Below are 13,562 nucleotides of genomic sequence, written 5' to 3'. Positions count from 1 at the left end.
CGACACCCTTGAGACGAGTGGCTAAGCCTCGAGCAAGCTGGTCCTCTGACACGTCTTCCCTCCTGGGGGGCCACGGGCCCCGCACGCCAGGTCTACACGTGGTAGTCTCCTCCACCGCCGAAGCCACACAGCCTGCATTCAGCGGCCTGGCTGGGGACAGGCGCGGGGTGCTGCAGAGCTCGCTCGGGGCGCAGCGAGGCTGGGCCCCCCACCCCCCTCAGGGCCCCTCACGGCTCCCGCCGCCCAGAGCCTCAGCTCGGTGAGGGATGTCGTAGCTGCTCCCACGCGAGCACCTGCTGAAGTTGGTCAGGCGTGCTGTCATCCCCAGGCCGGCCGACAGACCCTGACATTTCCCGGGACCCCTGCGGGTCCGTCCCAGCCTGCTGTCCTCTGTCCCGCCCTCTCACTCACTGTTGCACCACGGGGACCCTACTGTCCATGCCGGGCCTCTCCCCAAGAGAATCTAGACTTTACCCGTACCATGAAAGTCGCCATCCTAGCTGTGGTTAGGTGTCCATTCATGTTATGACATGGCCTCACCACCATCTGTCTCCAGAGCTTTCCATCGTCCCCACACTGACCTCTGTTGCCATGAAGCACTAACTCCCCGTTCCCCTTCCCCAGCCCCTGGCGCCAGCATCCCCCTTCTGTCTCTTGGGGGGGTGGGGGAGGAGAACTACATTAGCAGAGCCCGCCGCCCACCGCCCACCACCCCGGGAAGGCAGGGAAAACCAGCAAGGGCCAGGTGCCCTGAGCCCCAGGCCGCTCCTCCCGTGCCCTGACCTGACGCTCAGGGGCGGGTGAGTCCCAGCTCTGGGGGTGTGGGGTGCTGCGGCCGCTGCCAGGGGCCCAGGGGCTCCCCGTGGCCAGGCTGATGTGGGAGCCGGCACCGTGCCCCCTTCTTTAAGACGAGAACCCTGCGTGCGGCTGGAGGAAGCAGCTCGGAGGGGAAGACACTCCCAGAGATGAACCACAGGGAAAGGTCCAGGGTTTTCCCCCAAATATTTTATTTAAATATTAAATTAAAAAACATACACCCACTAATCATTTGGCATACATTTCTCATGTTAACATAAGAAACAAAATAATTAAATCAGTTATGGTAAAAAAACAGACTATATACATCTTAGATCACGTAGTGCCTATAACCAGGCGCCCAGCCTGCCCCACAGCACTGTGGGAAACTAGCAAACACACGTCGCACACACCTGCACACAAGACGCAGAGACACGGGACTCACAGCCAGAAAGAAAATCTCCGTGAAAGTAAAGTGCTTGTCATGGTTCTGAGGCCTTTGATCTGTGGCGTTAGGACAGCGAGGAGTGGAACAAGGGAGCCAGCCGCCTTCGCGTGGGAGTCAGCCGGGCGGCCTCTGTGGACCCGGAGGCCTGCGCCCTGGCTGCCCGCTTGCCCTCCTGCCCCCAGACCCCGGCTACAAGCCAGCGGGAGGCTTTGGTGATTTCTCTGCGGCCAGGCACGAGGACAGTCCCTTCCCCGAGGCTTGCGACGGCCACAGGGCAGCGGCGGCGGCGGCAGGGGCGGGGGGACAGGGAGCAGCAAGCTGGGCAGACGCACAGAGCCGGGCGCGTGCCCCGCGGCCTCCCTGCCCGCCAGGAGCCTGGGCAGTCTTTGGCTTCTACAAATGCCCACCTTTCCCCTGTTAATAGTGTAGGTTGTAAGAGCCAAAGTGAGCTGAAGGCACCTGGGTCGGGAAAGGGTCGGGGACCGACGGGTGCAGGGGGGTGAGGCGGCTGCTGCCGGACGGAGCGGCCACCTGTGTTCACCCGCCAGGGGAGGATGCACCTCGTCTCCCTCCTCCACGCCGACCCAGTGCTAGCGCTTTGTAACGTTACCAGAGAGGAAAATTCAAACCAGGAACACAAAAGTGTAGTAAAAAATATAAAAAATAAGTAGTGTATATTTGTCTCCTATTTATATACATGTACAACGTCTGCTTTAAAAAAGGAACAAAGCTTGAACAACACTGATCTGACCTCTCGTGTCATTCTCCTGAACGAAAGCCTACCAAGCGGGAGGCCTGGAGAAGGCAGGGCTACTCCCGGATCAGGAGCCGGCCGCGGGCAGGCGGGGTGGCCAGGCGGGGACCGTGCCCCCCTGCTCCTGCCCGCCGGCCGCACCCCTGCCGTATTGCACGTCCCCCACCCCAGTCGGTTGTTCTTTCTGGACCCTGATAATGAAATGCATAAAAACTTAATTAGCAGCGGAAATAAGATGAGCAGCAGGAAGAAACCTCTCTGGGGCCCTCCAAGGCACGCGGGGGCTCTAGGCCACGGGCCCCGGGCCGGAGCCCCAGCCTCACCGTCACCCACCCCCCTCCAGTTTCTTCCTGTGCCTCCTCTGAAGAATCCTGGAAACCCGACGCTCGAGCAGTTGATCAAAGTTCTCACCTAAAATAAGGAAAAAACCGTCCTTGGGGCCCTGATTTCAGGGTAGAGAATTCCAGGAATTTGTAGATTACTTTCTCCTGGGCTGGCCAATAGAGCTTTTTAAAAAAACGGATGTGTAAAGCAGAAAGTTCACAGTTCTCACTCTGAAGTGTAAATGTTTCGGGAAGTGGAGAGTTGTAACTAAAAAAAAAAAAAGAATACTAAACACACACAGGCACACACACGATGAACACGCGGCTCACGCCATGGTTTCTCCCGAGGCAATCCCTCCGCGGCCCCCGCCGCCCCCGTGGCCCCCTCCCGCCACCCCCGACCGACTGACCGCAGTGGCGCTGGCCGTCCAGCCCAGCCCCGTCGCCTCTCGCCCTGCCGCCCTCCGTCCCCTTCCCGTCCACCCACCCCGACACGCCCCTCAATTATTATTTTTCTTCAGAAAGTTTCCAGGCCCTACTCAGAGTTACATTTGCTCAGTGCAAGGAAAAAATAAAACAAAAAATCAACTAAAAAGCCAAAACACCAAACGTATTGCTTGTTTCGCTTCTAGAAACTTATTGGCTTCGAGTCCGGAAACATCTTCACATACTCTGAAATTATTGCTTCGAAGGGCCAGCGGCCCGAGCGGAGGCTGAGGCTCACTGCACAAGCACGAATGTGCCCAGCTGACCCGCCGTCAGGTCCTCCAGCTCACAGTCTGCCTGCGGCAGCCCCACACCCACAAAGCTGGGGGGCAGCGTGGCGGCGGGATGGGGGGCTGTGGCGTGGCTGATGTGCAGGTGGGTGTCCAGCAGCTGGGCCGCTGAGGCCACCGGGGAGCCCCCGGCTTGCAGGAGGTGGGGTGGCAGCAGTGGGCCGGGCCCCAGCCCCAGCTCCTTCTGGAGTCCCGACACGAGGAGCGCGCCGTCACACGGGGCGAGGACCAGCGGGGCCGGGGGCAGCTGGGGGGCCTGCGGACAGCTGGGCGGGCCTGCCGGGTGGTGCTGCAGCTGGAGCAACCTGGAGGGGCGCGGGGGGGCAGGGAGGGAGACCAGGTCACTGCCGCCCTGCCCGCTGCGCCTCCCAGCAAGTTCCGCCGCCCGGCTGGGCGCACGCACTACCGGGGATCCCCGCCGACGGGCCGAAGGACCACCCCGCGAGCCGCTGGCTGGAGCCGCTCCCGACACGCAGTGCTGTGCGTGACTAATCCCCTGAGCGATTCCTGACATTTCCATTCTCTGCCTTGCTTTTGCAGCAGCTCAGAGATGCCAACCGGACGTGACATTCTTCTTCACTGCCCCCTCCGTCCCCCACTTACAGGCAGGCTTCAAAGCGAGGAAACCTGACTGCTCCCCGCCTCCGCCACTATCTACAGGGAACGAGGCCTGACCTCACAGCTCTCCCCACGCTGGGGGCGGGGCACTCATCTGATTACCCGGACAAGGGGACGAGCTTAAGAGATAAGGTTACTCAAGACATCCAGCTGTCCCAGGGAGTCCTCCCGCAGCGAGTGGCACGGGCGCCAAGCGGGCGTACCTCTGCTGGTGCAGGACCTCCTCCAGCAGGCTCCGGCCCTCCCGGCTGCTGGCCCCGCTGCCATGCAGGCCCGGGCTCTGCGCAGGTAACTGGAAGGAGCTCAGGCCACCCCTGGAGGCTCGGCTGGAGGAGGGCTGGCACACCTGGCGAGCCAGCCCCTTGATCTTGTTCAGGCCCAGGAGCCCTTTGGTCCTCGCGTTCTTCCTCAGCTGCTGCCGGAAGGCTTTCAGCCCTGGGGGGGGGGTGCACAAGCAGGATGGTCAGTGGATCTCCGTCCCAAGGCTTGCTGGGTTTGCAGACCTCGGGGAGGCGTAAGGAGGGACCCAGTGCAAACATGATGGGATAGATGGCCAGCACGCCTTCCTGCGGGGGTTACGGGTACTCTCTGGTCACCCGGTCACTCCTCACTACAGCCCCCTCCGGGGGCACAGGTACAAGTCTGGACAGAGGATCCTTTGGCTAAGGAGGGCATGAGCAGTGCCTTGGGAGAAGGGAGGGAGCCAGGCAGGCAGGCGGGAGCTGCCTCCTCCGGAGTAGGAGCTGCTGGGCATCCAAGTGTCTCCTGGGCTTTTCGGACCCGCCACCAGGAGACTGTGTGGGTCTGTCCCAGCAGACCGGGACATCTGGAACCTGGGAGCACTGCCACTCGGCCAGGCCTGGCTAGACACCGGGGACACACCCTGTGCCCCAGGACAAAGTGATGCCCTCCAGGGGCACAGAGCATCTTCTGGGAAGGCGGGAAGCGTGCACCAAAGGGGAAGTCACCTTGAGTGAGCGAGGTGTCTGACGCCCTCCGGCCTTCCTGGAAGCTGATGGGGAGCAGAGTGACCCCTCCGGGGGCCCCCTGAGCCTGCAGCACTGGGGTGGCAGACTGGGCCCCCAGGAGCGGTGAGGCCAGTCGGAGAGGGGAGCAGGTGCCCACCAGCCCCTGAGCGGCCAGGCGTCCACTGAGCCCCCCGGGGCCGTCGCCCGCTGAGAAGGTCAGACAGCTGTCGGAGCTGGTGCCTTCTGAAGGGCTCGCGGCGGAGGAAGAGATGACTATACCTGTGGAAGGAGCATGCACTCCTGAGGGGGGCCCTTGACACTCGCCAAGGCCAGAAGCAGCCCTCCGGCACCCCACAGTTCTCACTGGAAGCCAAAAGTGGCCACGGCTCTGGGAGAGGAAGAGGCAGGGACACCTTCTCCGTGCCTGGTGCAGCCTCTCTCCGGCCCAGGGGTGGCCCATGTGGCCTGCGGACAGGGGCGGACCGCTGTACTGGCCTCCCCGTCCCTACCCTCAGCCGTGGTAGGGAGGGGTCCATGATGGCCAGAGGCCATCAGAGTCTGGGAGCCGCGACAGTGGCCAGCCTCCAGGAGGGGGCAGCTGCCCCTGGGGCTGACTTGGGGGGCTCCCACAAGGACGCACAGGGGCCTGGACGGAGGACCTGCCCTCCCAGCACCCGGGGGCAGCTAAACCCCACACTTCTGCCACCGGAGGGCAACATGGCATCTCGGGGCATCATCTGCATGGCCTCGGGGGGTCAAACAAATGACAAATCTGGACACGTGTAATCAGACGCTTTGGTCAGAGCCTCAACCATAAACCCGCCGCCCTGGCCGCACTCCAGGCCCACGTCCCTGGCCCACGGGGACACTTACACGGAGGGGCGCACGGGGAGAAGCAGGTGGAGACCTCGGCGAGCGTGTGCCTGCGGCCTGTGCTGCCGGCCAGGGCCTTCTGGGCCCCCCGCTCCTCCTCCAGGCCTGGGCCCTGCCTGACCTCCTCACTGATGGGCACGTCCAGCAGGCCGCTGGGGGAGATGGAGCGATGCCGGAACACTCCATTGCAGTTGGCGTCCAGGGGGAAAAGCAAGGGCTGAGGGGACAGACACAAACCAGTAACTCCCAGGGCTCTGTGGGCCGTCACCACGGCTGGGAGAACCTCTCCCCCGATGGCCACCCAGCGTAGGTCACACACCTGGAGCGAGCTGAGGGGGTCACAGTCCGTGTCAGCCTGCAGGACAGACTGGCCCAAGGCCTGGGGCTGTGGGCACAACAGGGAGGATCGGAAAGAGTCGCTGGAGAGGCCTTCCTGAGGCACCTGGGGGCCGGCAGAGGACAGATTGGCCCTGGGGACCATCACAAGCAGCATCCCAAGAAAGGCCCCACTGGCTTTGCTATGGGGCTGACATCTTGCTGACTGGGCTCAGGACATATGCACCCTCCTCTCCAAGGCCACACTGCACTGGTCACCCTGGTGTCAAGAAGCCAGACCGGGGACAGTTAAGGAACAGGCGGCCGTGGGCTGGTGCCTGACCCTCAGCAGAGTGGCCAGCGCCCCCTCTGGTCCGTGGCTCACACAGGACGCCCCCATGCCCAATGGGCAGGAGACGTGACCTGGGGACCAGCGGGCTCAGCGTCTCGCACCCCGGGCCTGTCGCAGAGAGGGATTTCTAACAGGGGGTGGGGGACACAATCCAAGGCGGAGCCCCGTGAAGGAGACGGCTCCCCCACCTCAAAGCCGCTGAGATCTGAGCTCCTGGGCCTCTGCGGCCGGGCCAGGCCGGGCCGCGCGGGGGGCTGAGTGTGTCGATACTCCTTCAGCCGCTCGACCAGCAGGTAATAGATGGCGGCAAAGTGGTTGTAGCTGCTGTTCTGCAGAGACTGAGGGAGGCGGAGAGAAGCAGGGTCAGAGCGAGGCCACAGGGAGCAGGGGCGGGGCGGCGGGGTCCCGTGTGGGGCGCGGGGGCGGTGCCTCGGACACTTCCCTTCCAGGGACTGACGCTCCCGACAAGACCGTTCCCAGGGTTATTCTTGGGTGGCCGAGAATATCCCTTAGAGGAGTGGACAGCTGGCCCTTCAATGAGCCCATGTTCCCGTTTTAACTCGACTGGCTGGTGCCTGCTTTTCCTCGCAAGGAGCACCTCGCCCGGCCAAGTGCACGCGGGGCAGGGGGCGGGGGGTGGGCACTCACCTCCACGGTCCTCTGCCGGTCGATGCCGAGGCTGTGCATGATGCCCAGCACCTGCTCGTCATAGTGGCCCAGGTTGGAGTTGTAGCTGAGCGCGGAGAAGGCCGGGCAGGCCTGCCGCGGCACCGAGGGCTCGGCCTGCATCCACCTGTGCTGCCGGATCTGGGCGATGGTGATGCGCTTGGTGGGGTCCACCACCAGCATGCGGCGGATCAGTGTCTCACAGTCTGGGGGATGAGAGAGGTCCGCTGAGCCCGGAGGGGGGCCCACCTGTGGGCACGTCCCCGCCACCACCCACCTGGTGCTCGCCGCAGCCCTGCTGGGGACGAGACTCCCTTCCCGAGGGCAAACAGACGAGAGACTATCCTGAAGAACGCTGAGACCAGAAGCAGTGGCCTGGTGCCAAGGAGAGCCACCAATCCAGGGCTCGGCCCCCGGGAGGGACATGGTCCTGCTAACCTGCACAGAGGGCCACTTAGACTCCCCAGTGACCAGGCCAGCCTCCCCAGCGGACCCGAGACCAGGCCCTCTCCTGGGGACAGCAGGGCCAAGGCACCGCCTGCCCCATAACTAGGGCATGGAGAAAACACCCAGTGGGTTGGGTTTCTCTTGCAGGCAGCTCGTAAACACCCCACGGTAACACGGGGCTGATTCGCAGACCTGACAGCACACTCAGACACAGCCAAGCAGGCGTTTCAGGAAATAAATTCCTCCTCCCTCTCCAAAACCCTCATCCCGGGTGACCTAAGAGCTCGTGCCGCAGGCTGGCAGCTGACGCCGCCGGGGGAGAAGGCTGGAGGCGCCTACCTTGAGACATGAAGAAGGGGATACGGAAGCGGCCCTCCAGCACCCGCTGCCGCAGAGCCGGCAAGTTGGGCCCATCGAAGGGGAGCGAGCCGCAGACGAGGACGTACAGCACGACGCCGAGGCTCTGCAAAGGATCACACGCCGCGAGTCAGCGCCCGCGCCCCAGGCGACTTAGCCACTCACGAGATCACTGGCGGCCGCGGGCTCCTACCCAGATGTCGAGCTGGGGGCCTTCGTACTCCTTCCCCTCAAAGACTTCTGGGGCTGCGTATGGGGGGCTCCCACACCACGTGGACAGGGGCTCTCCTGCCTTGTAGAAATTCCCGAATCCGAAATCTGGGGGACAAGAAAACAGGCGGTGAGGTCAGCACAGACACGGCAGGGCCCGGGCTACAAAGCTGTGAGCACAGGCAGGCAAGGGGGCCCTGGGAGGCAAGCGCCCCACCCCCGCCCCATGAGCCGGCGTGGCCCGGGCCCCCTTGCCTGCCAGCTTGATGTCCATGCTGCCGTCCAGCAGCAGGTTCTCAGTCTTGAGGTCGCGGTGCACAATGTGGTGGTTGTGGCAGTAGTCCACGGCCGACAGAATCTGCCAGAACTTCCTGCGGGCTTCATGCTCGCTGAGGTGCCCGTTGGAGGTCAAGTAATCTGAGGAGCGACAACACAAAGCTACAGCGCGAACACCCCGAAGGCCGGCCGTCCTCTGGGGCACAGCAAAAGAACGCTGTAGAATTTAGGATGGGCGGACCCAGATGCCGGAGGAGCGATTCCAGACAAGTTCCACCGTCTGTTTTCAACAGGCACGAAAAGGAGGTGTGGCTTACCAAACATTTCTCCATTTTTTGCGAACTCGGTGACAATGTAAAGCATATCCTTTGTCTCCATAACCTAAAAACACAAAGACCTAACATTTAACCACACAGAAAGGGAACATACCAGTGGTATAAACAATCCACTTGAACCCCAGTGAATTTTTAACTTTCCCAGGATGAGTGCATCCATTATCTTTTAAAAGGAAAAGAAAATAAACACCTCTGCATTAAAGGAACAAATACGGGGGTTCCTATTCAGAAAAGAATTTAAAACAACAGAGGGGAATTCTTCACCAGCCCGCCTGCCGAAATGCACAAGAACCCGCCCGCATCGCAGTGCTCACCCACCTGCCCCGCCGCCCCGAGGCCTCAGACCCGGACACCGGGATGCCGGGAGAGCGCGGCTGGGGCTTTCTGCTAGAAGCCTGGGAGGCAACAGGTAAACTATGACAGACTGCTCTTTGTACAGCGAACCTCTCGGCTTGTGTCAATAGCAACAGCCAAGGTCAAGTACACCCGCCAGGTTCATGTACTGACCGAGACTTTTATCTTGCTTTGAAAACAATTTTTAAAAGACTTTAAAATATAGCTTATTGAGAAACAAGGCAGAATTAAAATCTGTGGTACGAAAAGAAGGAAAACCAACTCACGTCCCTGTATTTTAAAATATTTCAGAGGGACACACAGAGACAATACACTGTTACAGAAACAGACTTCTTTAGGATTCAAAATATAGTTGTTCCTTAAAAAAAACACTGTAAGGACAACTGCTTTCAGCCATAAATCTAACAAGAAAGTGAATCCAGGGTGGGTCGGCAAGAGTTTTAACTGTCCTGGCCCTCAGTGGGTGCGGCAGAGTCGCGAGTAAGAAGACCACGGTTTATCCCTTTCCTCAATTCAAGAGCAAGACGGAGAAAGAACGAAGAGCCGACATGTTTTGAGTTTTAGAAATCCTCAAGGCAAGAGGGAAGTGTCTCCCCAAGGCTGTGGGTCCTGGGCGAGCTGGATGAGAATTACACACCAGGGTCGGAACGCGAGGAAGGACAGGCGCGGCTGTCCCATGAAAGCCTCTCTCGGAGTGGCTCAGCCACCCAAACACCCCCAGAAAGGGCCTCGAACTCCGAGGACGCAGACCATGTGCCGTCTAAGTGGGCTACTCCACACAACGGGCCGGCAGAGGGACAGGAAGACCAGGAAGGTGCACCCTGGCTCATCCCTCCCGCAAAGCCAAAAACAGGCTTCAGCCCACTCCTGCGGAAACAGGCCAGGCACGTTTCTCGGGCACTGACATCAGGGACCACGAGGAAACTTCTTTTCAAAGTAGCACAACTTACAGATGACACACACAGAAACAAAGCACAAACCAGAGTGGATGGTGACAGGAGCTCTGCACATAATGACTCTGAGTAAACGGCCATTCAGAGGGACACAAGCCCGATGACGCTGCTCCTAATTCCCTCTCCTACCACACTGTGCAGGCAGCCTTGCCAGCTGCCCAGACACACACGCTGCGCCACATTCATCTCAGAGGCCCAGGCCTTCACGAGAATCACCAGAAGGAACTTACACCCAACACAACTGGATGGAATACTGAGCATTGGCAAGGAGCCTCTTCTGCGAGCAGACTGCCCCTCATCTGCACAAGCGGGCCGCTGAATACAAGACTGCTTCGCCGTCCTAATTAAATCAACGCTTATATTCCAAAGATATAATTTCCTAGTTTCAACACGATAACAAAAATAAAGTCACAAAACAAACCAACAGGCGGACAGGGTGAGGAATGTTCTTAACGTGGATTAAATGACAAGTGCCCTATTCTCACCATGGCAAAAGTATTTTCATCTCTCCAGTTTTGATGGAAGAGTCTAAACGGGAAGACAAATGCTCACTGCTGCCTTTGCAAAGCTAAGTTTACAAAAGCTGGTAAGAGCTGCCGGTTTTAAAGTTTAATAATTATCTGCCAAGGCGGAAGTGTCTCGTTTAACTAAAATCTGTCCTTCTACATGAAAGGCTTGACTTGCGGCAATACATGGATCTGGTTGTTTGTTTTCATAGTAAACTAAATGTAACAAGGACCCCTCCGCATCTAAAACTGGAAGGAATGACAATAGTAACTCAAATTTTGATGAAGCAAATCTCAATTATGATCCAAAAGCAAGAAAATAATTGAAAATACCTCTGAAGAGCTTACAAAAATCAATTTACCCTACACAACCAACTCCCTGACTGCCACATATACCCGAAGAGGGGCAAAATTCAGAAACTGCAGACTTATTGTTGAAAATAATACACTTGCTGGGAGCAACAGCAAAAGGCAAACGTGAGTCCTTACCTGATAAAGCTTTATGATGTGAGGATGATTCAGAAGCTTCATGATCTGAACCTCACGATATATTTTCTCCAAATTGCTTGAATCTAATCGAGTTTTATCTATTATTTTTATTGCAACCTACAGTTTAAAAGAAAGGATATTTTGTTTTAAAAAAATCTTTTGTTTACACATTATATTTTTTGCAGCTTCATTTCTAAAACGCTTTATGTCCCTAAAAGGTCACAAAAAGTTGGGGGAAAAAAATAACCAGAGTAACCATCAGTAGTACTTAAAACAGTAAAAGTTAAGTCTCATAAGTCTCTGCTGGCTCCCCTTACAGGGCTCCGCTGGATCCCCAGCACCGCACTCCTGGGTTATGTGGTCATTACCCTCCCTGCCGTCCCCTAATATTTGTACGAATTATTCAGAATCATAATATAAAGCATTTTCTCTTCACGGAACTAAAAGCTGTCAGCGCTGAGACATTACATGAGGAACCTCAAGGGCAGGGATTCCGCCCAGCAGCCCCCAGGATGGGTCCCCCCAGGCCGGGCCGGGTGGCCGCCCCACGCACCTGGGTTTTGGTGACTCGATGCCGGGCCAGCTTCACCACGGCGAAATTGCCCTTGCCCAGGGTCCGCTCGACGTCGTAGAAGCCCACCCGGAGGGGCTTGTGTTGGCCCTGGCTAGAGCCCACGGGCGCCGCGCTCAACTCGGACATGATCACCATGGCTCCAGGCCGCACCTGCGGGCCACCGGGAGCGCGCTCAGCGCCGGACCGACCCGACCCAGCCCGGCCCCGGGGGACGCGGCTCCGCTCCCCGCCGCCCCCACGCTCTGCTCGGATCCAACCTCCTCACCCCGCCGGGCGCGTGCCCGCTCCCACGCCCGCCCCGCCGCCCGGGTCCGCTCCACCCGGTCCCCAAAACCCTCAGCCCTGCGGGGCGCCTGGACCCCCTCCACCCCGCCGTCCGCGGCCGGCTCCAACCCAACCGCGGATCCCCCAGCTTTGGCGGCGCGTGGGCCCGCTCCCACTCTCACCGCCCCCTGCCGGTGCTCGGCTCCATCCCGACCCCCCAGCCCCGTGGGGCTCCTGGACCCACTCCCACCCCGCCGCCCGGAACCCCAGCCCCGCGGGGCGCTGCGACCCGCCCCCACGCCGCCCCCCCTCCCCGCCGCCCGCTGTCGGCTCCATCCCGACCCCCGATCCTCCCGCCCCGGGGAGCGCCTGGACCCGCTCCCACCCCGCCGCCCGCTGTCGGCTCCATCCCGACCCCGAGCCCCGCGGGACGCCTGGACCCACTCCCACCCCGCCGCCCGCTGTCGGCTCCATCCCGACCCCCGATCCTCCCGCCCCGGGGAGCGCCTGGACCCGCTCCCAGCCCCCCGCCCGCGGTCAGCTCCATCCCAACCCCGAGCCCCCAGCCCCGAGGGGCTCCTGGACCGACTCCCACCCTGCCGCCGGGACCCCCAGCCCGGCGGGGCGCTGGGACGCGCTCCCACACCGTCCCCGCCCCACCGCCCACGGTCGGCTCCATCCCCACTCGCAGCTCCTCCGGCGCGTGGACCCGCTCCCGCGCCGCCCCCTGCCCCGCCGCGGCGGCCGGCTCCAGCCCGACCGCGATCCCGCAGGGCGCCTGAACACACTCCCACCGCGCCGCCCGAGGTCGGTTCCATCTCTACCCCCAGACCCTTTCAGCCCCGCGGGGCTTGTGACCCGCTCCCACGCCGCGCCCCGCTCCCCGCCCCATCCCGCCCCATCCCGACCCCAGACCCTATGAGGCCTGCGGGTCTGGCAATCCGCGCCAACGCCGCCGCTCTCTACGCCGCCCGCGGCCCGCCCCATCCCGACCTCAGGACCGCGAGCCCCGCGGGGCTGCTAACCCGCTCCCGCGCCTCCCCCCGCCCGCCCCACAACAAAGGGGAGCCCGGCGGCGGCGGCGGCGAGGCGAGCGGCGTCCCGGTCCGCGCCCCCCGCGCGTTCGCCTACGGGCCCCGGAGCCCCGCGCGGCAGTCGGAGACCGGAGCCCCGGAGCCCCGAGGCGGCCACCCCGGCCTCGCCGCCGCCTCACCTCCGCCGCCCTCCGGGCGCCGAGGCAGGGCCGCCGCTCGCCCCGCGGTCCCCGCCGCCCGCTCGGCCGCTCGCGCTGCTCGGGCGCCTGCTGCTGGGGCGCCTGCTGCTCGGGCCGCCGCCGCCGCCGCCGCCGCCCGGGCCGCGCCGCATGTCAGCTCTGAGGCCGCGCCGCGAGCTCGGGCCGCACGCGCCGCCCGCCGCCGGCCCCGCCCCGGCCCCGCCCCGGCCCCGCCCCGGCCCCGCCCCGCCCCGCCCCGCCCCGCCCCGCCCCGCCGCGCCGGCCCCGCCCCCGCCGCCGCCGCCGCCGGATTGATACATCCCCATTGACGTCGCTTTGACGCCAGAGCGACGCGCGGCCGAGCGCCAAGCGAAGGGAGAGCGGGAGATCGGGCCGTTGCCAAGAGACTGGCGGCTCTGACGCGCGCGCTGATGGGGCCGTCGCCCTGGCGACCGCGGAGCGGTGACGTCAGGGGCGCCGGCCGCCGGAGGCCCGCGGAGGCCTGCCCTCCCGCCCGCGCCCGCGCTCCCGCCGGCGCGCGCCCCCTACCGAGCGCCGCGGGCTCTGCAGGCGCCTGGACCTCCAGGGGCTCAGCCTTCCGCCTGCGCGCGGCGCCCCCTCTTTCGCGCTCCCCCAAAAGCCTGGTTCTAGGGCGGTTACCAGACGCCACGAGGTGCAGCACAGCGGTGGCTGAGG

At 62.1% G+C, this 13,562-nt stretch overlaps 1 protein-coding gene across 3 annotated transcripts; it reads right to left on the bottom strand.

Moving 5' to 3' along the window:
• Positions 1-871: 871 nt before the first annotated feature.
• On the bottom strand, positions 872-13,022 carry SIK1 (salt inducible kinase 1). Of its 3 annotated transcripts, none has more exons than XM_045902388.3 (14): positions 12,867-13,022; positions 11,369-11,539; positions 10,816-10,932; positions 8,496-8,559; positions 8,158-8,319; positions 7,886-8,010; positions 7,675-7,798; positions 6,871-7,094; positions 6,411-6,560; positions 5,875-5,997; positions 5,556-5,772; positions 4,683-4,961; positions 3,918-4,149; positions 872-3,401 (listed from the first exon to the last, which is right to left on the bottom strand). In XM_045902388.3, exons 2-14 carry the CDS (start codon positions 11,522-11,524, stop codon positions 3,041-3,043), a joined length of 2,334 nt encoding a protein of 777 aa, XP_045758344.1. In that variant the 5' UTR covers positions 11,525-11,539; positions 12,867-13,022; the 3' UTR covers positions 872-3,040. The 3 variants fall into 3 exon arrangements, with proteins under 3 accessions (XP_045758344.1, XP_064434328.1, XP_045758345.1); XM_064578258.1 differs by having other exon boundaries at positions 872-2,588; XM_045902389.3 differs by having other exon boundaries at positions 5,875-5,940.
• Between the last annotated feature and the right edge of the window lie 540 nt (positions 13,023-13,562).

This window comes from Mirounga angustirostris, unplaced genomic scaffold (genome assembly GCF_029215605.1).
Source record: "Mirounga angustirostris isolate CCGP_5_RB_7025 unplaced genomic scaffold, mMirAng1.0.hap1 SCAF_1, whole genome shotgun sequence".
NCBI classification, from domain to species: Eukaryota; Metazoa; Chordata; class Mammalia; order Carnivora; family Phocidae; genus Mirounga; species Mirounga angustirostris.
This window is presented reverse-complemented; position numbering and strand designations above follow the sequence as displayed.

What these genes read in the sequence shown, in the direction of transcription:
- SIK1 (XM_045902388.3), bottom strand. Translation starts at nt 11,524, where the DNA reads ATGGTGATCATGTCCGAGTTGAGCGCGGCGCCCGTGGGCTCTAGCCAG. An exon ending in AAAAAATGGAGAAATGTTTG is followed by an intron (nt 8,320 to 8,495) that starts GTAAGCCACACC and finishes GTCGCTCCTCAG; the next exon opens with ATTACTTGACCTCCAACGGG. An exon ending in GCCCCCAGCTCGACATCTGG is followed by an intron (nt 7,799 to 7,885) that starts GTAGGAGCCCGC and finishes GATCCTTTGCAG; the next exon opens with AGCCTCGGCGTCGTGCTGTA.